This window comes from Haliotis rubra, unplaced genomic scaffold (assembly GCF_003918875.1).
Source record: "Haliotis rubra isolate DU_JTF1 unplaced genomic scaffold, ASM391887v1 Scf20, whole genome shotgun sequence".
NCBI lineage: Eukaryota > Metazoa > Mollusca > Gastropoda > Lepetellida > Haliotidae > Haliotis > Haliotis rubra.
This window is the reverse complement of record NW_025766003.1, coordinates 184,093-207,552: the sequence shown is the minus strand read 5'-3', so window position 1 is coordinate 207,552 and position 23,460 is coordinate 184,093. Positions and strand designations below refer to the sequence as shown.

The 23,460-nt window shown below is 38.8% G+C and overlaps 3 protein-coding genes across 3 annotated transcripts; 2 read left to right on the top strand and 1 right to left on the bottom strand.

The window, feature by feature from the left end:
- The first annotated feature begins 43 nt into the window (after positions 1-43).
- On the top strand, positions 44-13,291 carry LOC124275622 (TATA box-binding protein-associated factor RNA polymerase I subunit A-like). The gene is made up of 13 exons (XM_046711231.1): positions 44-134; positions 1,470-1,594; positions 1,929-2,095; positions 3,779-3,787; positions 3,858-3,913; positions 4,236-4,347; positions 5,558-5,636; positions 7,152-7,291; positions 8,135-8,287; positions 9,187-9,247; positions 10,158-10,269; positions 10,906-11,069; positions 12,596-13,291. Exons 2-13 carry the CDS (start codon positions 1,537-1,539, stop codon positions 12,685-12,687), a joined length of 1,203 nt encoding a protein of 400 aa, XP_046567187.1. The 5' UTR covers positions 44-134; positions 1,470-1,536; the 3' UTR covers positions 12,688-13,291.
- Positions 13,292-13,705: 414 nt separating this feature from the next.
- LOC124275554 (eukaryotic translation initiation factor 3 subunit K-like) lies at positions 13,706-19,040 on the bottom strand. Its single transcript, XM_046711128.1, has 8 exons — positions 18,943-19,040; positions 18,226-18,324; positions 17,490-17,610; positions 16,957-17,031; positions 16,510-16,576; positions 15,591-15,668; positions 14,439-14,564; positions 13,706-13,819 (listed from the first exon to the last, which is right to left on the bottom strand). Exons 1-8 carry the CDS (start codon positions 18,993-18,995, stop codon positions 13,788-13,790), a joined length of 651 nt encoding a protein of 216 aa, XP_046567084.1. The 5' UTR covers positions 18,996-19,040; the 3' UTR covers positions 13,706-13,787.
- Positions 19,041-19,539: 499 nt separating this feature from the next.
- LOC124275553 (tetratricopeptide repeat protein 9C-like) lies at positions 19,540-22,654 on the top strand (the record flags this gene model as incomplete). Its single annotated transcript, XM_046711127.1, has 3 exons — positions 19,540-19,798; positions 20,668-20,838; positions 21,981-22,654. Coding segments are annotated over 3 exons (648 nt in total), but the record flags the coding sequence as incomplete, so codon positions are not given.
- Between the last annotated feature and the right edge of the window lie 806 nt (positions 22,655-23,460).

Genomic DNA, 23,460 nt, shown 5'->3' with positions numbered 1-23,460 from the left:
CATGCGTTGTTGGTATAGTAGTACATTTCTTCCACGTGGAGGAAGTGCTGTCTGCTTGTATTTAACTGTTTACCCAGCGTTTAGGTGGCGTCATGGATGATGATGACGACATGTCAGATTCATTGTTACGTTTGGTACGTGTGTACAAGTCACGAATGTACTAAATACTATTGTCATTCACGGTACCAATGTTTGAATATGTGAATTAATCAGAAGTATAAAATTCATCTCGTTGGTTTCCAATATTGAAGAATTTACTGCCTAAATAGATACAAGAAGAGAACCTCAAAGAATCAGAAACATTACATTACATATTACTTTCAGGTTAGCGATGACAAAGACCATGTAATATTTATTTATAATATGTGTTTTCTGGTAATACATACGAAAGCGCTCATAAAATAAGATGAGAAATTGTCTCCCCTTTAATGCTATATGATACCTCAATGTTTTGACCCTTCAGCTGCAGTCACATAGTGGTTTGTGTTAAAATCATAACCAATCAAGTCTCAGTAAGAAAATAGATGGGGGAAGACTCCATTTGTGTTGTTAAGCATCATGGGTGTCACATATTCTAGCTGTTAGTAAAGGGATCACACGTACAAACCATCAAAACTGGACTTCACCAAATTAATTTATATGTCGATAACATGCATCTCTCTGATCATTATTCCATGATAAAAACTGTAGTGTGTAGTTTCACAATATATTTACTGAACAATCAAAATTAAAGGAATCATGAATATATACTACCCATCAAAAGTTTAGACTCACTTAAAGCACTGGCTATATGTTATGTACATATATATACGGTTACATCGAAGATGAGTTTCTCCACTAACTTGGGAGAACTAACTGCAAACCTTATGCAGATGAACTGCATGAGGAGCATGCATCAAATTGCTGAAAAGAATGTGCAAATATCATGCATGTGAACAGCTGCATTTTGGGGTAAATGTTTGTTAAGAATTCGCCAATATTCACAGAGTTTCATCATTTATTAAACTCATTACAATAATCTTTTCATTGTTACTAATTTGTTTTACAATACATCAGTTCATGTGTAAACAGTACATTTAAACAGTATGGAATATTTTGCAAAATCTAGTTTAGAATAGTTGACTGAGGGGCGATGGGGTAGCCTAGTGGTTAAAGCATTGGCTCGTCACGCCGAAGACCCGAGTTCGATATGGGCACAATGTGTGAAGCCCATTTCTGGTGACCCCGCCATGATATTGCTGGAATATTGCTAAAGCTAAGCGGCGTAAATCTAAACTCAGTCAGTCAGTTGACTGAATTAAGTGGCTACATTTACACTAGTGAGTCTAAACTTTTGATGGGTAATATGTTTCTGAATATTTTTATGAAATGGTGAACTCCGTCTTCACTATGAAAAGTGTCCTCTAAAGTAGAATGTTAGTATGTCTAACTTCTTATTGCTGTGTATATCTTGTGTATGGTTTATGCAGGAGGAACTGTTGGTGTTGATTACAAAGAGCACTCACAATCGCTACATAGCACTGGATGAAGAAGTAAATGAAGAGTCTGTCAAACAATGGTTTTTTTCAGCTGAATGAAGATTTCAAGATGACAAGTGAGAATAATCATGAAGTATTTTTACGAACAGATTTCGGCCTCACAAAGCTAAAGATTAGAGAACTTCAGTAATCAATACTTGTGATACCATTTCAGAGACTGACATCTAACCTAAGACTATTACAACACTGGTATGACATGATATATATGGTGATCTGTATCTTTACTGTCATTGAACAAGTAATCAGCTGAATTGATTCTTTCTTTGTTATAATTACTTTTTTGGCAATTTTCTCAATTCTCATTCTTGTTCTTCATGCAATCAACATTTTCTGCAACTCGCAAGTGGATGGGTTATTTTCTGGAGCACTTGAATACCTTCTATGTTGCAGCATCTGGATTAGACTACCAAGCTAAAGCCAAAGGACACACGTATATTGTCCCCCAATTCTTCAAACTGCTGCAGGAGTGTTTCCTGACCCACCACTGGCTTGGAGCTGTGAAAATACTGCAAGCTCTGGCTTACGAACCCAAAGGAACATCGCAGACCATTTGGAAGGTACATATTTTTCCCAAGTGTCCTCTACAAACTTTTAAAAAAATTAATATGTTATAGGACAAACATGTACATAACTTTCATCCAGATGGGTTTAAGTGTTCTTCTTGTATTCACACTTTCTTCATATCAAGGAGCGGGGAGGAAGAGGTGTTGGATTCCAAGTGGTATGAGCTGTAGCTGTGTGTTTTACACAGTTCCACACTTACCCCATCCTCGATAATCTCCAGGGTATACGTTACGATCACTCTCCACTATACCCTGGATGCATCCACGGCTTGGGGCGATGATTTTATTACCTCCCTTTGCTGGCTTTTTATCCAGTCAGGTGCCTACGCTGGGAAGTTGAGCGTACCAATCACTACTCACTTTCGCGTCTTAAAGTATCTAACCGTTTAAACTACGCAACACAATTGGTGCAGAGGTACTCTGAAAGAAGTAGAAGGAGTTCTTTCATATATTCTTTTTAAAGTTTCAGATGTGTGAATTTGTCTTTATTATTTCCCAAAAATCTGAGTGGCACTGCGAACAAACCTTTGCAACTGCGACCGCAATCTTTGTTGACACTGGCAAGCTCGGTTGTAACGGCGGCTTAGCTGATTGGCTACTGTGAGAATGTGGAGCCAGCCAAGGGAGGTAATAAAATCATCGCCCCAAGCCGTGGATGCATCCAGGGTATAGTGGAGAGTGATCGTAACGTATACCCTGGAGATTATCGAGGATGCACTTACCCTTGCTGTAGGTGATGTGTAATGTCTTTATTCACGTACAAGGTCCACGGGCCCATTATACAGGTACAGAGCATGAAAACGACCTTTGACAGGAGCGCTGAGTACAAACATGACTAAATTATACCCTTGTTTGTAGGATCCATGGCAGTGGTTCCTGACTTGGTGATGTACCATATGTTTCAGTATGGTTTGCACTTTACATACAAATATCCCTCACTTTCATTTCCCCTCGTGATGACCCGCATGGGTGTCACAAGCATCATAATGTTCAACAAGAGGTAGCTGTGTTGGAGACCCATGGGGATTCCTCTGGGTTAGAACCTGTTCCACAGAGCCGGACGTCAGAGTCAGTGTTGGCGGGCAGAATGGATGTCATGCTGGTGACCAGGCTTGTTGACTTGGTTGATGTCATATCAACAAGTTCATTTGTACTGAAGTTAATGTAGGGTAGTACCGAATGGTTAAAGTGTCCTCTCGTCATGCTGAAACCAGGTTGACTTGGTTGATGATTCCCCATGTGGATACAATGTGTGAAGCCCGTTTCTCCCCATGTGTATCCCCCATGATATTGCTGGAATATTGCTAAAACAGTGTAAAACCATACTCGCTCACTCACCAGATAATGTGGATCTTTGCTTATACAGGTCAGTGGATTATCTGGTCCAGACTTAATCATTTACAGGCTCAAATCATACAGCTGCAGTTACATTTAATGCTGCTGAGTGCAGCATGTAGGTATTATGAATGTTGAGTGGGTATTTCATTTTCCATTACTATTTCAGTGAATTTACTCACCTAAGTATTATGTGACTAAGTTTACTAAGCAGGTATATTCTGCCTTATGCCATACCTAATCAAAACCAACTTAAATATAATGGAAATGATTTCATAAAAATCACATATCCTATACAAACAATGCTCAACACATTCAGTCAGAGATTTTCTGTTGTTCCAGGCAGGAATGGCTAACAATAAATATTTCAAGTGATGTATTTTACAGCAACTCTAAAGAAAGTGGATTTTCGTTGTTCCAGGCAGTGATGTACAGCAACTCTAAAGAAAATGACATTTTCATAGCACAGTTTTTCAGGTTCGTTTATAGTTGACCATATTGCAAATTACTTCTTATGGTGGATATTGACAGGTACCAATAAGAAACATCTTACTTTGAAATGTCACTAAGGCAGATTAATTATTGTCACTTCAAATCAGGCACTGGATACGTAACTTAATATCCTGTAAATTGTGTATTTTAAGCATAACATTGCATAGGCAATGCACATTGTAACAGTATGTGAATAGTGTGAAAATTCGTCCTCACTTATAGTGCTGTATTCAGTAAAAGTTTATATGTATATCCCTACTAACATTTTCAATCATGACATCCCTCATTGTAGATGTATATGTTTCAGGCAGCTGAAACATTTCAAGGACTTGCATGCCGAGGATATGATACTTGAGTATGTGATGTACCTGTTGCAGCAGGGGAGAGTAGCAGATGCTGCAACTACCTCCAGACTCAAGGTTTCTAGTCTACATCATTATCACGATGGCCTGTGACTTGATATGATGAAGTCATCGTGTCATTAATCTTGTGTTCCCCGGGAACTCTTTGTTATCCTTACTGGATTCTGAAATAACCAAAGAGGACAAGTGTTAACTTGTCGCCATAACCCCATTGCTTGCCATCAGTGGTGGAAACCTGTGGTTAAAAGACTGAGTGAAGAGGTGACAGGATTTGTTTGGGGTAGATCTTTACTCATGATATCAATCACTGGATTCTCTAGTCAAGACACACAAGTTCTACCAAAGGTGCTTCAGAAATGACAATCTGCTACTTATCAACTCCTACCATTGATTGTGATCCTACCTATATATCTGTGTTTCAGTCTAAGTAAACTTAGGCTCAGTATTATTCGTAACACTGCTATACTGAGTCTAACAAAACCTAGTAGAAGCTCGCAGTCAGCTAACCTTTTAGCGACCTTTGACCATCCAATCAAACGCGAGACGGTCGGACGGATTTAACCAATCAGACAACAACTACTTGTTAGGGTACAGTGGGACTTACAAAACGATTTTTGGATTTTCTCTTCCCTGGTCGCTGACACTGATCTAGCAACAAACGAAATTGCGCATTAAACACAGATATTTGACCTGCAGTATATACGCTTAGGGGTTTCTAATGACATGGTTACTATTAGCTTATATTTCTGCAAGATGACATCCTTGAATATTGACAAAAATGGGATTTTCAGCCACTGTTTACTCATTGCATGTATCACTCGGAAGCGATCGTGCGGAAAATAGCATTCGGAATCGTTTGAGTTTTTTAGGTAAAGGTTCAAACGGTATGTGCAAATGTTAACTTTCGCGATTTGGTAAGCTGTGTTCTGATTGGTCAGTCCAAAAGGTTAGCTGACGTGACCTTCTACTAGGTTTTGTTAGACTCAGTATAGCCAGTGTATGAAATAAGCCAAAAATCCAGCCAGACATCAAAACTTCAAAATGTTACCAGCCCAAAATGTATTTAACCAGACCAGACACCAAGATATGGTGAATTTACTCAGATGTATGGGACATCTTAAAAAATTTGCCAGACCATCGGGCTGGCTTGCTGTAAATTTAGACCATCTGTGAGAAATCTAGCCCGTCTGGGGCGGTCGGGCGGTCTAGTATAGCAGTGTAATGAATAATACTGAGCCTAAGTTTACTTAGACTGATCTGTGTTTAGGATAGAAGACATGGCTTTGAAAGAACAATGAACCTGCCATCTCACCCTCCCTTTGTCTACAAAGCCTACAAAGGGGCTGGTATATTACATTGAGTGGTTGCAGCTGAAACATGACATGCAAGGGAAAGATACAGAAGGTGATTACATGCATCATTATGTTTGTTTGTTTGAACATATTTTATTCAGAATTGAAAGGGATTGGGCACAAGTTATTCAACCTATTAAAGCCCTCTCCCGATAATTACTAGTACATGGAAAGAAAAAAATACATGTAATGGACAATGAACAGAGGCAAGACATTAATTGAAACGCTTACTAAGTACAATGAATTTATGGACTTGACTGAAATTATTTTCATTTATAGTTTGTGGCAGACTAAGGCTGCCATACAGAATGGTTTTAAGATCTAAACTAACTTTTAGGATTACAAAGCCTTGTATCAAATCAGACCTGCAGCTGACTGACTTTGGACCTTTTAATAAGAAATGATTGGCATCTTCCACTGGAGCACCACAAAGGCAAGCTTTACTTTCAGATAAATTGACACGGAAAAGATCAGCATTTAAAGAACTACACGAATGTCTTAACTTAGTGTGTACAATATTAATCTTCCTTTCACCAAATAGGAAATTTGTCAAGATGTCATTGTCATTATGTCAAGAGATATGTCTGGATATCAAAGATAAATGATATATCTCTTAGCATATTTTAAATTGTACACACATTTTCCATGAAGGTTTTATAAAATCGTCTAGATATTATATTTATGATAGTTTTTTTTTAAAGGAAAATAAAATCATGACCCATGTTTCACAAGAGATCTCATGCATCTCAAACTATACAGAGTTGTCTCCCTTGGATTTTCCGGTTGTAAGTCAGCTTTCGAGTCTATGACAGACACATCACTATGCGAGATACTTTTAAAGCAACTTTCATCAGAACCATCTTCCCTTTGTCTTTAGATCCTAGTTTCCAGCAACTGCTCCTAATATTGACATGTGTATGGTTGTACCTTTCTCTTCCATGTGTCATGAACTTAGCAGGAACAAAACTTCAGAACAAACATTCATCAAGATATGACCAAATGGATACAAACTATCAGTAGATTAAAGGACCTATTTTCATGGCAGCAAAAATTAGACACCAGGAATTTGTAATCCACTTTCGTAAAGATGTGCCTTGATAACATCTTTGAAAGTCTTTATTTTAATCTCCGAAAATGTCTGGGGCAGTGGGGTAGCCTAATGGTTAAAGCGTTGGCTCGTCACGCCGAAGACCCGGGTTCGAATCCCCACATGGGCACAATGCGTGAAGCCCATTTCTGGTGTCCCCCGCCGTGATGTTGCTGGAATATTGCTAAAAGTGGCGTAAAACCAAACTCAGTCAGTCAGTCTCAAAATGTCTTACCAACAGATGTATCCAAATGGGTTGTAAATGTTAAATTGTAGCATAGTATCTAAGTGGGCAGGCACTACAAAACCTACATTGATAGTTCAGACTAGTACCAGCATATCAAATCATACAACATAAGCATTCTACTAACATGCAAACAGCTATTTCAAGCAACCTCAAGTAACTCTGACTTTATGTGCAGCTATGATGTGGCAGTCGTCATCCCAAGCTAACTATGATGAGATGAGGATAGTTCACCACGCCAAGAAGGCCATAAAGCTGATGGACGATTTGTGTGACCAGCCGGGGGTGTGGGACACTTTCATTGTCAAACTCGTACAGGTATCAACAGAACACCTCTTTTATGAAATGTAAGCAGTCGTTATGAAATGAATTATTGACTTGAATGATAGTATTTTCAGAGTCGTTAACAAAATTGTTGCGTCAAATACACAGGAATCACATGTCATGTAAAACCCTGGGGTTGGGGGTAGCCCAGTGGTTAAAACGTTCTCTTGTCGCACAGAAGACCCGAGTTTGATTCCCCACATGGTTACAAGGTGTGAAGCCCATTTCCGATGTCCCCTGCCACACTGCTGGAACATTGTTAAGAGTGGCATAAAAACCAAACTCACAGGGCTGTAATGATGCATCAAACTATCGATGGATTGCAATTGTTGAGTCTCTGATAGCAATTAATAGATGGTAGAAACGAAAAACTATCAATTGTTTAGTAATTGATTACTGTCTCAACAATTCATCATGTTCTCTCACGAACACTTCTGTTCATAAATGCTCAGTGCAAAAGTACAAGATTTGTTCACTTTGATTTAGAGTTATCCGTCCCTGCTTCATTGAGTTTATGTTTAAACTGTTTACTTGATCTGGGTTTCAAGTTTCTTGTCAGTTATTAAAAGAGACTGAAACTACTTCAACTTGTTTTTATTTCATATAAACTATACATTCATTTGAGAAGTGACTTCAAATGAGACAATTCAAGGAGAGAAAAAACTATTGCAATAGACTATCATTATCGCAATAGTATGTTCAGTTGTTGCAACAGCTATCACAACAGTTGTTTCCTCCACAATAATCACCCCTACGAACTCATTCACACACTCAAGCTGGTCCAAGTACATACACATATCAGTATATGACTAGTGTCCATGTTGCTATTTCCTACAGATGAAGGAGGAGATTGAGGGGAAGGATGCTGCCCTGAGTGTACTAACCAGATACAGGGACCAGAACCCAGACAACCCCAACTCTCACCGATACATCTACGACTTCTATGTCAAACATGGCGCTTCAGATGAAGACAAGATAAAGTGCCTTAAGGTAAGGGGAGAACCAGTGTTGGGTATAGAACATCTGCCAGGTGAGAGGAATGATTTGATCCTCAGCTCATGTCGTATGAAAAAGACATTAAAAGATGGTACCCTGCCTGGCACTCAGCATTCAGGGGATAAAGGACTGGTCAGCTCAGAGTCAGTGTGGTATAACTGAGTTGGCTGTACTTGAATGCATGCAAGCATGTACACACACTCATCACAATATAAGTGCAATAATCCCATTTCATGTACATTAAGTAAGGCGACTGAGTATAAGGCAGAAGCTCTGGCACCCTTTGTTCCATATACAATTATTTTCATCTTAGTTTACTGTTATTCATAATAATCTAAACATGAAGTTGATTCACTATACAGAGTCTCTCAAAATGTTTGTATTTGCCCTTAGAGATGGTCTAGTATCCTTATAACAGAGATGCCAACCACTCCGATTTTGGCGGAGTTACTCCGATTTTGAAATACGAAATCTGCTCTCCGATTTCTCTTTAAAAACTCTGAATTTATTTTTACCATATACAATGGTCACCGGAGATTTATTTGAGTAAACACTGGTACAAGCTTTCAGAAGCTTAGCTTGTGATCCTTTGGGTGTTGATTGTGTATATTGCGTGTTATCGGCGATGAAGTTTCACAAAGTTTTTCCGAATGTATGTCATAGTCCGTATGAAAGTGAAACAAAAGGGCAGAGCCGACCACGCGCTCACCCCCAACTCGCACCTTTGGTGCTCAGGCCTGCGTTTCAGCCAGTCATGACTCCGTTTTCCTTAGATTCAGGGTTGGCATCTCTGTTATAAATAGAGAGTCATGTTGGAATGGCTTACCTTTTGCTGAAGATTGCACTTTTAATTGATCTATTGATATTTCATAGTTCTATCTTTCTTGTTTCAGGGACTTGCTAAGAGGGACCCATCAAATGCTCTCATTTTAAAGTTGTGTCACCTTTTAAATGGTATGTCTTACATATTTGTGTGTAGCATATATATAGCTAGTTATATGTATAGTCTGTTGAGAAAACGTACCAATGAATTTCACTTTAAACAAAAATGTAAATCGAATAAAGTGAAATTAAGATTGCGAATAAAGTGAAATTAAGATTGCGAATCATCATAATTTTACATTGCCAATTGAACATTTAAATCTCAGAATTTTATTCAACTTAGGATAAAAGTTGTTTAACAAACGATCATAGTTTACTTTATTTGTTTGTATTACAAGGGGTATGCACATTAAATGAAACACCGATAGCAAGTAGGGTTGGTCTAAGTTGACGCTCATCACGTACCGCACGTGCATTTGTTTCACTGTTCCAACTACTGCACTTACCCTCTTGTAATACAAACCAATAATAACAATTTCAATCTATGATCGTTTGTCAAACAACTTTTATCCTAAGTTAAATAAGATTCTGAGACTTAAATTTCCAATTGGCAAGGTAAAATGATGAGGACTTGCAATCTTAATTTCACTTTATTTCGTTTAGTTTTTTTGTTTGAAGTGAAATTCATCTGTACGTTTTCACTGCAAACAGACTATAGGTAAATGAAAGAAAATTAATAAAGTTGCAGTAGCACAATGAAAACACACCTGGGAAATGGTTCCTGCTGATACCAATGTCCAGTAAGAATGTTAATCTGTCTTTTGTTATCAGACAATGCTCCTCATATTTTTGTAACTACATACTACAATATACTACATCTACATGAGTATCTCAGTACTTGTATCAAATGTTGAGCTGAATGCTAGTGACAGAATTTTTGTTTGCATTAGGGTTATGACAAAGGGTTTCCAGTGCAACTGTCATTCATAGTTTCAAATGAAACAAAGGACAAAGATTAATAAACGTACATGCTATCCCTCAGATTGTCACTCGGTCGGGTCTCTTCTGTTCAACCTACTGGACTACTGTAACTGGCAACACAATTTGACTCCATGGAAGGAATTTAGGCAATACTTGCATCACATATATTCAAGGTAACAACTTTCAAAACGTTTTGGATGGAATATGTGCTACTTACTCATGCATTTGAGTTCATGTGGTACATTATTAATTTCTGTATTATGTATGTATTCCTGTATGTAAAAAGAGATACAGAAAGTGTAGTACTTTTTCAGGTTTGTGTGTACATATAGAAGTACCTGGATACATTTAACATTTATCTCCCATTTACCTAACTGGAAAGGTGTTCGCATTGTATAAATGAATGCTAGAAGCATTTCCCTTGTTAAAAGAAAACAGGCCACAATAAACATTGCATCCCTTTAGCATTCTAGAATACAATCACCAAAGTCATTTCTTAGTGGTTCTGATGCTTACCACTGAGCAGATGTGTGGTTAGTTCAGGTTAATCTGTGTTGAACAATGAAAGGGTATTCAGTCCTCATCTGGGAAGCAACTTGTGAATCTGTGGAAACCTGAGTTTCATTGGGGAGGTGGGGTAGCCTAGTGGTTAAAGCATTCGCTCGTCCCGACGAAGACCAAGGTTCGATTCCTTACATGGGTACAATGTGTGAAGCCCATTTCTGGTGTTTCCTGCCACAATATTGCTGGAATATTGCTAAAAGCAGCGTGAAACTAAACTCACTCACTAAGGTTCATATGTCTTCCAGCAAGCTGACTTTAAACATCTCTGTGGTGCAAGACTGCTGGCAGGAGCGCAAGTCATGGTGGCCTGCCTACCATTTTATACTGAAGAATGGTTGGAGCTCTGACCAGGCACAAACAGCAGTGTTCTGTGAGAAAGCAGTCTGTGCGGAATTCTTAGTGGGGAAAGGTGAGCATGTTTTGCTTTCATTGGTGACCAGTGTGCAAGTCAATAGTCCATGTACATGTATGTACAAGTAGATATACTGACCTAACATGCAGATAACTTAATCACACACAGGAATGTGTTACCTGGTCTGAAGCACTGCTGAGCAGTTTAATCCCTTACTTGTGCGGACCGCCTCCGTGGTGTAGTGGTTAGAGCTTCCGCCTGGAGAGCGGAAGGTCGCGGGTTCGATCCCCGACCACATCATACCAAAAGACGTTAAAATATGGTACTTGTTGGTCCCTGCCTGGCGCTCGGCATTAATGGGTACAAGGACTGGTCGGCTCGGAGTCAGTATAATGTGTCTGAGTGGGGTATTCATGCTTCACTGCGGCATGGTATCTCAGTGGGCTAGCACTATAAAACCAGCTTTAGTCTGGGCTAGTACAAGCAGCCGCACATACACATACACATGCATGCACGTCGTCATATGAGCGAAATATTCTCAAGCACGACGTTAAACCCAATTTCACCTCACCTCACCTCACCTTACTTGTGCCATTCTGTGGTGGTGGGTCTTAATCTCTGCTTATGATTGTTGGTTTGTCAGCATTATACTTGTTCTCATAGGTCCTCACATTCTCTTCCCACAGAGGTTACTCCTGTCATATCTTCCTACGTAACCTCTGTTCTAATACGGCCCTTTCATGGTGTGAGCGTTCAAGACTCGTGATTGGAGACAATCAGATTTAGTTGTGCAATCAGCGACGTTGTTTCAAAAGTGATCATTCGCAAGGCCTCGGTAATTTCCGTATACTTTGAGAAAACTAAACCTCTTCCCCTGCGCGATGCGCAAACGTTTTCTCTAGACAGAACTCAGTCATGTTATGGCGGATCAGTGGCGTCTCCATCGCCCTCGTTGACAACGGACAAGCTAGCCATTAAACGTCTTGTGTGTAACATCAACACAAGTCCCCGGCAGATGGGGGATATTTGTGGCTTCACATTTGCTTGTGTTAGTCAAGTTGAATCTAAGTCGATGTATTGGATAGAAAGAAGGGAGATAATTCGTTTTGCGATCTTTTGCCGCTAGGGGATTTTAAGAGAACCGGGAAATATGGCCGTATTAGAACAGAGGTTACGTAGGAAGATATGACAGGAGTAACCTCTGTGGGAAGAGAATGAGGTCCTCATAAAGTAGTAAACATCCAACATTTCAGGGTTTCCTGCGTGACAGTACATAATATCACAAAACACTGTTCCAGAGCAGCCTTTGGGTCCTTGTTAATCATGCTTTTGTAATCTGAATTTTTTGGGGGGCAATTTCAGCATGCTGCACAAATAAATAATTGATTTGTTGGTGTAGGTCTTTGGGCTTGTGAGTTGTGGAGATTTTTGTTCTGTACAACACAAGCTGGCCTTCTTGATCAACGAGTTGTTTTTTTTCCTTTATCTATTGATAGACATGTTTCTCTTGCTGAAGAGGATTATATTTTGCATGACTTTACGGTTAATAGTCTTGTGGATTGATTATTTTAATAACATTTCAGATAATAGCTTTACCATGGAGGTAATGAAAGGTCTAGATGAAGAAAATCAGAAGAAACTTTTTGACATGTTGAAAACACTGGATGATTCCTGATGCTATGAAGAATCAGTCGAAGGATGTTCACCATAAAGGGCAGCAGTCATTCCAGAAGGGATAGAATGCTGAAGTTATTCAAAGACATTATGCTACAAAATGGGTAAATTGTGACTTTACTTGCAAGGGTAGCAACCTGTTACTGGAGGAACCATGCAGTATACAGTAATGCCATGATTTAACTTCAGTTGATGGACGTGTTACTCAGAAACAATTAACAGCCAGATTTGACTGACAAATGTTTAATATATTTTATTACTTGCCGCAAATACAAAACATATGTAGGAAGTACATGTGTAGGATTAACAAATACAACAGGCAGCTATAGTTCAGTCTTACAAAGAAATGTTTGGTGATAAAACCATGATCGTTTTTAAATTGTTTTGTTTTGTCATCATGTGTTGTTTCCATTGATTAAAGTTTATTAGAACACTTCCTATTGGGATAAAGCCGTGACAGGTCCCAGTATATAGTATGTATTGTGACAGTTGACCAGAGAATCAAATCTACTTTTTATGTGTAATGTTCATTGTGATGTTAAAAGCTATTTACTTAAATGTTATCTGTTTGCTCAAAGCACCAATGAAGACTTTGTTGAAATGGATGTTTGTCATTTGTTGTCATTCCTACCTAACACATCAATGTGGCTTTAGTTGCGGACGCCTCAGCCAGAAGTTTGCTGGCCTCAAGTAGAAAGTGAAAAGTGCTGTTTGCACAGGGTCGTTTCAATATATATATGCTCTGCTTAGAACTCATGGATATGTCTGTGCTCTAAGAGTGATGGAGGACAATACAGAAGTGAATATCAAATGAAATAAGATGCAAACGTCTTGAACAAATGGGGGCATCATATAATTGATGGGAACATATATGTGAAGTATTTTTCATTTCAGAGAAACATTAAATACACCAGACAAATAGGCCGCAACTAAGCTCAATAGTTTAACATCTGAAACCATCAAATGCGGTGATGAAATTGCAGCTTCAAATTGTGCAACTGATAAATGACATTTCAAACTACCTTCAAGTATTTTATTATGTTTGGTAAATACAGAATGTGTACAGGTATAAATGAGATGGCAGAATCAGCTGAAGATGCATCATAAAGCACTGGCCATGATGGCAGCAACACCTGCAACAGCAAGTAAAAGGAGTTAATGATTTTCACAATGTCACAGTCTGTTAATCACATTTTGGCCAACACAACCAATACTTGTCTGCATGAGCAACAATCAACTGGGCACAATGGCAGTATGTTGTTTTACATCCAAGTTGTATTATATCTCTATATCACAGAATACTGTAAATGTAGGCTGGACCAGACAAACAAGTGATAGAGAGAGGGAGTTTAGTTTTATGTACTCAGCAATATTCCAACTATATGGGGGCAGTCTGTAAATAATCCAGTTTGGACCAGTCAATCCAATGATCAACAGCATGAGCATCGATCTACACAATTGGGATACGATGACATGTGTCAACCAAGTCAGCGAGCCTGACCACCCGATCCCCTTAGTCGCTTTTTAAGACAAGCATGGGTCACTGAAGATCAATTCTAACACGGATCTTCACGGGTCAACAAGTGATAGAAATCAGGAGCAACCTACAACAAGATATGGGCATGATAGCACAGTCAGCATTCATAGATCTTGTCAAATCTTGACAAGCTTGGGATACTATGGACCACTTCCTGGTCTTCAAAAGCATGGTATTTATAAAGTGTCTCAAAAGTATCGCCTATACACACTTACTGTCAAAGGTGATTTTCTCTGTGATGTTCTTGGTTTTGATGCTGTCATCTTGATTCATGATAAATATGACATTCCCATCCTGTGGCACCCATCCATACTTGGTGATCCACTGATTCACCTCAAATTCTGGAATGCGAAGAACATTTTACTGTGAATTTGTCTCAAACATATGAATATTAAAATCTAGGATTTGTAAGAACTAATTCATCACAATGCAGGCCTCAGGATGATTTGTTGCAGACTGCATCGAGTGCCCATTACTTGGATCACCATGTTTGCTACTCGAAAAAGTAAAGACCACCTGATTCTTTGACATTAATTTTGTTGGTGTGTCATGTCATTCATTACCGGTATAATAATATGAAAGAAAGAGGCTGCACACAAAGTCAGCGGGTTAGGTGGCTGACTTTGAGTGCTGGTGATTAAGGTACCTGACTCTAAAGGTGTGGGTTCGAATCCCAGATGGGACTCCGCCCAACAAAAATTCGAGAATCTGTACTTCACTAAGAAAGTGTAATCCCAAATATAACATGTTACATCAGCTACAATTAATCGCTTGTTAACATTTAGGATTATTTTGACTTCAAGGAAAATAACATTCAGAGTAAAGGAGCTTTAAGAAACAAGTGAGGAACTTTGGGTTAATTATTCCAGTTAAGACACAGCATGTGAGCATGATAGACACAAAGGATGACATTTGATAGTTACTAATGAGGTGAAACCCACAAGGACATACAAATGTCTTGGTGCTGACAAACCAAGGGCAAGAGTAGACACTAATGGATACCTGATCATCAAACCTGTCTGAGTAAAGAGTCACATCTTTGACTGCAAATTGTGGCACCAATGAAACCATGGTCACCAGCTGCCACCTGAAGTGAGTGAGTAAGGTTTTACCCCGCTTCTAGCAATATCACAGCAGGGACACCAGAAATGGGCTTCACACATTGAACCCATGTGGGGAATCGAACATGGGCCTCTGTGCGACAAGCGGGCGCTTTAACCATTAGGCTACCCCAACATCCCCTGCCACCGGGAGATGTAAATTTAAGATAGATACATTACAAGAATGAGACCCACTGTGGGCGATTTATGGACCACATTAACTTCCTGTAGACATGGTTACACGTGTTATGAGCGTATGATGCTGACCTGAGATTCCTCCTAGGAGCTCCTGTAGCAGCGAGTGGGGGATGGTCTGGTACGTCGCACTCACCACATGGCACACATCTGTAACACACACTGATTCATCAACAGGGGATGAGGACAATCATCACACAAAGGAACAATACAGGATCTTACCACCTGAAAAACTGATTGAGCGTGAACAATACAGGTGTATGGTTTTTTTACGCTGCATTTACCAATATTGTAGCAATATCACAGCAGGGGATACCAGAAATGCCTTCTGAAAAAATTCTAAATACTACTGCTTGCAATATATATACAACTTATTATCCCTCATATTGGCAACACTTTGGCAGAAAGAAGATATTATTACAAGGGCAAAATTGCCTGTGTTATGATTAGGGCTGTGCAATATAACCAGTTTACCGATATCTACCTGTTCACACATGAAAACGATACATATCATGATACGCTGATCGAAAAACAGATACTTTGACATGCATTAGGAAAACGCTCGGAAATCTTTGGATATTTTTGGTTTTCACCCTGGAAGTCATGCGCTTGTTGTAAAATGGTGACACCCAACAACGAACAATTTATTGTGGTGCCAAATACTAGGGCAAAGGTTTAAGCATGGCAGCATTATGGGTTGAAAAAGTTCATGTTATTTTGTCATGATTAAAAGTTGTTAAAGCTTAATCAAGCATTGTGAATTTGTTGTGTTCTTGCTTTATAATCAAGCATTAATCGATTAGTGGTTTTTGTGAAAAGTTTTTTATTAGTACATATCGCAATATATGCTTTCGCATCCCGATATATCCCAATATGAAAATTCTCTGCAATACCCATCCCTAGTTATGATTGATGCAGCATACCAAAACACTAGATGGTGAGACCTTGATTTTGTGTGACAAAAACTTAAGAATGTAAATGATTCACTTACATTTTCTGACACAATCTCCAAAACCCACGATACCAGCAATGATATCTGGATCTGTTCTCAGATTCTCCTACAATCAGAAATAAAACAAGAAAATATGGTTGATCTAGACAGTGACAAGAATTAAGACCTCCGGACAATCCCTGATATCAGTACCATCATTATTTCCATGAGAAAGACAGACATAGTTTATGACACTGTTTCAGGCACCACAATTCTGAAAACTTCTCTGATGGTTCATATGAGAAGGAAAATCTATCCTGAATTGCTTACAGCATGAAGAAAATTTGATTCAATGTGTAATCTTTTTACTAAAAGTTATCTCTCAGAATTAATGGTGCACAATCTAATCACATGTTCATTAAGACAAATTTCTCTCCTTGATTTCTTAATTTCAAAAACCTTATTTTGTGGCAGGAACACAACACAATATTGACCCTTTACTCTTACCCAGAAATCTTTGAACTGACAGGTTTCCAACAAGAATGCAAGCTGAACAATTCTGCTGATTGGTTCTTCTTCGAGCTGACAGAACTAAGGAACTATTAACCATAACGGTGCACCACTGCCAACATTGCTGAAAAATGAGTGCATGATCATGTTTGTCCGCTGCTTATAGCTCTGGTCCCTTCTCATCTGATCCACTCATAGGATCAGGTGGAGATAATAGGACTTAATCATTGGTGAAAAATTCATAAAATATCACACAGGTTGATAGGACAGACCGAAAGTGACCAGTTTGACATATTGTCATTTTCACACTTTCCCAATGAGCATAAAAACTGCAACTAGTTTAGTGTTTTTGACATTTTGACATCTAATATATTTTACTATCTCACAAAATTCAAATCATGGCGGTGTCAACCAAGTCAGCGAGCCTAACCACCCGATCCTGTTAGTCGCCTCTAACGTCAAGCATGGGTTACTGAAGATCAATTGTAACCCGGATCTTCACGGGATAGTTTGTTGGAAGTGAAGGATACTCTGGCTGTATCTATGAGACACTTGCACAACATGAAGTCTGTGTGAGGGAGGTTGGTGAGAGCCTTCAGGAGGATCAAAGCTGTCATCTCAGTCTGGTAGTATCCTGGGTTAAACTGGTACCTGCAACACAAGGTCAACAATCCAGAACCCAAGATAAAGATGCATTTTGGGGTAATCTATACTGACAAAATCACAATTTCCCAATTCATTATGACTTGTTTGCACATAAACATACATACTTTTTTTAAAATAAACACGTCGCCATAGCAGTCTTTTCTGTATTTTCAGTTTTCACTGCAATGTAAACATGTCTATAGTGCTTGATCTCATGCCAATTCTATCTTGAGACAGCAATATGAAAATGCAGGCATCACACTATATGAACATGTTGCAATGACAAACATGCCAAAGTGATTGATCTCATGTATTGAAACTGTTGTTTTGCAACACATACACTTTGAGATCTGTTCTGTATCCAGCTAATATGAATAGATGCCAGTTGAATGTCACCTGAGTTTCATGCAAGAAACTATAGTTCGGAGCTTCACACAATGTACCTCATGTGGGGAATTGAACCCAGGTCTTGTAATGTGGCGTGATTTAAATTCAAGCGTTTTAACGACAAGGCTACCCCAACACCCCAACACCCTTTATAAGAACAGAAAATGTTTACTAGACTAAGGTTTCAGACCAGTAGCTATAGATGCAGAAGTCACAGACAGCATTCAAACTTACAGTTTCAGTACAGCCAGATTGGCCTCCACATCATATGTGTTTTCTCTTGCCTGCATATCCACATACCGCTCTAGTGTTGCCAGATTTTCAGGGTTATACCTGCAAAGGAAAATATTGGTTATTGATATCATACATAGGACTATCAATATGATGAAACTTAATGAATGAGTTTGTGTTTAAAATGTACTACTGTAATTAGAACATAAGAAGGTGAAGACACACTGATCAGTTTCATCAAGTTCGTCAAGTTCATTGTTGATAGGGATGAATACTGAGGTAAATAACACATAATAACAATACCTACAATAAAATTCGATATAATGCTGAGGCTGGCCAAAAACAATTATAGATACCGTACCCAAGAAATAGAAACAAGAAACGGTGGGAGCACCTGGTGAGTTGGGACAGGTCACAAAATAAAGGAATTCAGGATTACGTTAGGACAAGAAATGATATCGCTGTAACCAGTTGCGCACGATTTTTGATTTGCAAATGTCAAAAGTATCATTTGTACTCGGGACTAATGAATGCCGTAATTTGGATACCGAGATTATCACGACCGTATGTTCAGCCCAGTGGACCCTATCAACATCTGGTACCGGCAAATATAAATTATACAGCATCAGCTTTAGTGACCAATAACAAGAGCCAGTAAACATATTTTGTGTTCACGGTATGTGAAAATAACTTTACATAAACGTAAAAGGCAATATATACCTGTCAATTCCTTTCAATAAGGAACCAACAGTCGCTCTCATTGCTTCTGCCATCTTGGACCATGTGAAGTAAAAGACCAATTGTCGGCAGATGTCGTGAAAAAAGGATTTTTAAATAAGATTCATAATTGCCGTGTAAAATAACCAAAACCTCCCCAAATCAGAGCTGGATAGTAAAATCCATCCATGATAGGTTATTAAAACCAGCATGATTAGTTTTGAGTTATAACGGCAACCAAAAACGAATCGATCCTAAACGCATTTAGCAAAACTAATAACATATACTGTTTGTGCCCCATCGAAAATCATAAAGCATCTACTAAAGCAATCTTAATACAATAAAAAGAAATATCTGCTTGTTTTTATATTTACTTTAAAATATCCTAAATAGAGCTATAAGGACCTATAAGGCGACCAAGTATATCCATTTATAACACGTCCCTAGTAAGTAATGACTAGTATGACTAGTACTATGGAAAATAGTCTTCTGTACCCATGCTTCAAGAAGCTGTAGGATTCGATGTAAACAGACTCGAACCATTTTGTGTATTTAATATATATATAAGAGATACTGAGTCATAATGGAGGACGACGGTGAAAAATTCCAGACACAGTTAAACTTTCTAAAGCAAGACATTATAAATCCGAGGGAAATGACGCCTATAAAAATAAAAACTACAGACTGGCCATTGGAAAATACCACAGAGCTTTGTTGCATCTGAAGGGAATTGGTCAGGGCAGAGAATCATTAGCAGCGATGTTCACCGGTCAGGATGAAGATGAAACACACCCAATACCACAAGAGATGATTTTCGAAGTTGGAAATCTTCAGTCAGATTGTTATAACAACTTAGCAGGTATATTCACGTTGAAGGTTTTTAGAAGTAGAACACATGACACATGTCATCCTCGCAGATCGATGCCTGCTGTTGATCACTGGAAATGCATGCAAACTACAGTAGAGTGACTAAAAATGAAGACGCTAAAAACAGGACCTGGTATTAATGGGTACAAGAAGGAACAGTAGAGGCAGGTGAAAACCAATTCTGTCCCTTCAGATTAATCAAACTTTATGCTTGTCCAATTACGACTTTCTTAAATGATGCCAGCGGGCAGGTTTACAGTTGATCAGATTAGAACCACATGGACCAGTCAAATGTCAGACTGAAACAAAGACCATCTTGTTGGCCATATTGAAGGTATTACTGAATGCTGAGTCTGTGCACAGAGTTAATATATATAGATAAAACATGTTTATATATATTAACTCTGTGCACTGACTCAGCTCTCACCTAATGAAGAAGCAAGAATTAGCTATGAAACATCATGTAAAAAATAAAAGATGTTATTATCCATCCATAAAATGTATCATGTATTCAGTAAGTGAAGCGGGGCTGTGGGGTAGCCTGGTGGTTAAAGCGTTCGCTCGTCACGCAGAAGACCCGGGTTCGATTCCCCACATGGGTACAATTTGTGAAGCCCATTTCTGGTGTCCCCTCGCCGTGATATTGCTGGAATATTGCTAAAAACGGCGTAAAACCATACTCAGTCAGTCAGTAAGTGAAGCCTTTATTGGTTTGCATGTGTCTCAGACCAATCATGGATGTTTTCACATAAATTGTTCAATAATTTCTAACCCTTGAATAAAGAACATTGACAGGAGTCATTTTGCTATTTGGTACACAGATATTATTTTGTGTGCATGTAAAAGTGGATCTATTTGCAGCCTGTCTCCTGCAGCAGGGTGAACCCAACTATCAGAAAGTGATTGAGTACTGTGACAGTGTACTTGCTATCCAGACAGGCAATGTCAAGGCAGTGTACAGAAAAGGACAAGCTTTGTACCACTTGAAAAGATATGAGAAAGCATTAGATGTCTTTAGCCAAGCCAGTGAAGGTATGTATGATGGTTTAAGTTAATGGTTGATAATGTTATATATGATTGATTGACTTCAGTGTATTAGTATCCTCTCTTGCTTTATTCTGTGGTATGTGTTAATGACTGACTGACTGACTGAGTTTGGCTTAATGTCGCTTTTAGCAATATTCCAGCAACATCACGGCGGGGACACCAGAAATGGGTGTCTGTGTTAATGAACAGCAGATAGTGACATTAGTATCATAAACAATAAAACATATCTACATTTATCTTAGTTTTGTAGTGAGTGACTTTGGTTTAATGCTGTTTTTAGCAATATTCCAGCAATATTACGGCAGGGGAACCAGAAATGGCCTTCCCACTTTGTACCCCATCCTCAATTATCTCCAGGGTATCTCTGGATGCATCTATGGCTCGGCCCGATAATTTTATTACATCCCTTTGCTGGCTCCGCATTCTCACAGTAGCCCATCAGCTAGGCCGCCGTTACAACCGAGTTTGCCAGCGTCAACAAAGATAGCGGTTGCAGCCGCGAAGGTTTTGTTCACGGTGCGACTTAGATTTTCGGGCAAATCATACAGACAAATTGACAGGTCTGAAACCTTAAAAAATATATGCAAGAGCTCTTTCTACCTCTTTCAGAGAACCTCTGCGTCAATTGTGTTTCCAAGTTTAATCAGTTCGATAAAAGAAGCGAAAGTGAGTTGTGATTGGTATGCTTAACTTCCCAGAGTAGACACCTGATTGGATAAAAAGCCAGCCTAGGGAGGAAGTAAGATGCATCCAGGGTATAGCGGAGATTTATCGGAACGTATTCCCTGGAGATTATCGAGGATGTGTGTACCCATGTGGGGAATCGAACACGGGTCTTCAACACGACGAGCGAACGCTTTAACCACTAGGCTACCCCACTGCCCCTTTTTTTAGTTGTTAAATAAATACATTTCACTGATTCTGTGAGATAAATCCATGATGTTACAAGATCCACAACCTTTGTAATCCACCTTCAGGTTTAAACAATGCATGTATCCATGTGTTCCTGTTATTAATGCTGAAAATATAAACTTGAGATGTAATAATGTAAGATCTTTTAAATTTAAATATAACAAACCCAATTCTTGTCAATAACCAAACCTACAGCCCTGTTTATGTGTTTTCAGAACCATCAGTAAAGAAGTACACAACACTGTGTAAAAAAGAACTTCAAAAACAAGACAAGGAACTGAAAGCTGCTTACAGAGGCATGTTTAGTAAATATTCAAATGACTCAAAACATCATCAAGTAAAGACTATGAGGCTGGTGCTGACGACAGTTAGCAGTCTACCAACGGAGCCATTCAATCGAGTGTGCCATGCTTCTTGTTTTGTGGATCATTAATCCATCATCATATCATGGATCATCGCATAGATCATCATGTCCGAAACATTCAGTCAAACAGTGCCATTCTTGACAGTTTCAAGTATTATACTACTCAAACAATGTTCGTATACACAGTTATTTCATACTACTGTGGTTAATCTGTCATGTCTGTCCTAGTTACATGAAAGAATCTGGTGTTCTTTCACTTGATTTCAGTAGTATATGTTAATAACAGGTTCAGTATAAGCTACAAATGTCCCTTAGATGTTGTATTTTGGTTGGATGCTCCCCTCATTCACCTTTGCAGGAACAGACATCGAGTTTCACCACTGTCGCAGCTTCAGTTGATGTACAGATTTGGAACCGACCCGTAAAGGTCCGGGTTAGAATGAGCTTACAGTAACCCATGCTTGTCGTAAGAGGCAACTAACAGGATCGGGTGGTCAGGCTTGCTGGCTTGGTTGACACGTCATCGGTTCCCAATTGCGCAGATCGATGCTCACTGGATTGTCTGGTCCAGACTCAATTATTTACAGACTGCTGCCATATAACTGGAATATTGCTGAGTGTGGCATAAAGCTAAACTCACTCACTCGGAACCATATGATGCGGCCATTAGTGTGTTAATCAGTTGTCAGCGCACTTAAATGTCAGTACATCAAAGCAGTGTTTGTTATCATCATGTTTGTTAAATTACCACCAAAGAACATTAACCCAAGACCAATAATATTTTTTGTACGATGAATCTTTCTTTCTCATGATCATACATGTAGTATCATGACACCATGTATTTTCCCACTCCACCAGCAAAAGCAACAAAATGTGAATTTACAAAAAGTCTTCAGTTATGATTGGAATATGAAAACATAACTTTAAAATATAACTTGTAATTTTAGTTTAAAAAATCATCAATCAATATGTCAATCATCATGATTCCAAATCGAAATGTCAGAGTTTGCTAATGATGTCATAATTTGACATAACATGGATTTTGCGTCACACTGAAAATATTGTCACTATTAAAAAACAACTTGCATAATGACATACTGATTGCAGGGAAGAGGATATTGATTGATATGTGTTTGTCCAATGGTTACAACACTTCATAAAAATATCTTGACAACTAAATCAGCCCAGTGGAATTTGATCATTCCCTATTTGATTTCATGTGAAATATGAAAAGGATTCCCTCTATAATCTTCCAGATTAATTCTTGGCTTGTATGAATCGGGAAAGGAAATCTTTCACAATATCCCGCTAGACCACAGGACCAGTTAGAG

Bases quoted from the DNA above. Each gene is read 5' to 3' on its own strand.
- LOC124275622 (XM_046711231.1), top strand. From the start codon at position 1,537: ATGAAGAGTCTGTCAAACAATGGTTTTTTTCAGCTGAATGAAGATTTC. The intron at 3,914-4,235 runs GTTCGTTTATAG...TATATGTTTCAG, and splicing joins TTCATAGCACAGTTTTTCAG to GCAGCTGAAACATTTCAAGG. The intron at 4,348-5,557 runs GTTTCTAGTCTA...ATCTGTGTTTAG, and splicing joins CAACTACCTCCAGACTCAAG to GATAGAAGACATGGCTTTGA.
- LOC124275554 (XM_046711128.1), bottom strand. From the start codon at position 18,995: ATGGCAGAAGCAATGAGAGCGACTGTTGGTTCCTTATTGAAAGGAATT. The intron at 17,032-17,489 runs GTATCCTTCACT...TAGTTCTGTCAG, and splicing joins GTCTCATAGATACAGCCAGA to CTCGAAGAAGAACCAATCAG. The intron at 14,565-15,590 runs GTCAGCATCATA...TTCGCATTCCAG, and splicing joins GCTCCTAGGAGGAATCTCAG to AATTTGAGGTGAATCAGTGG.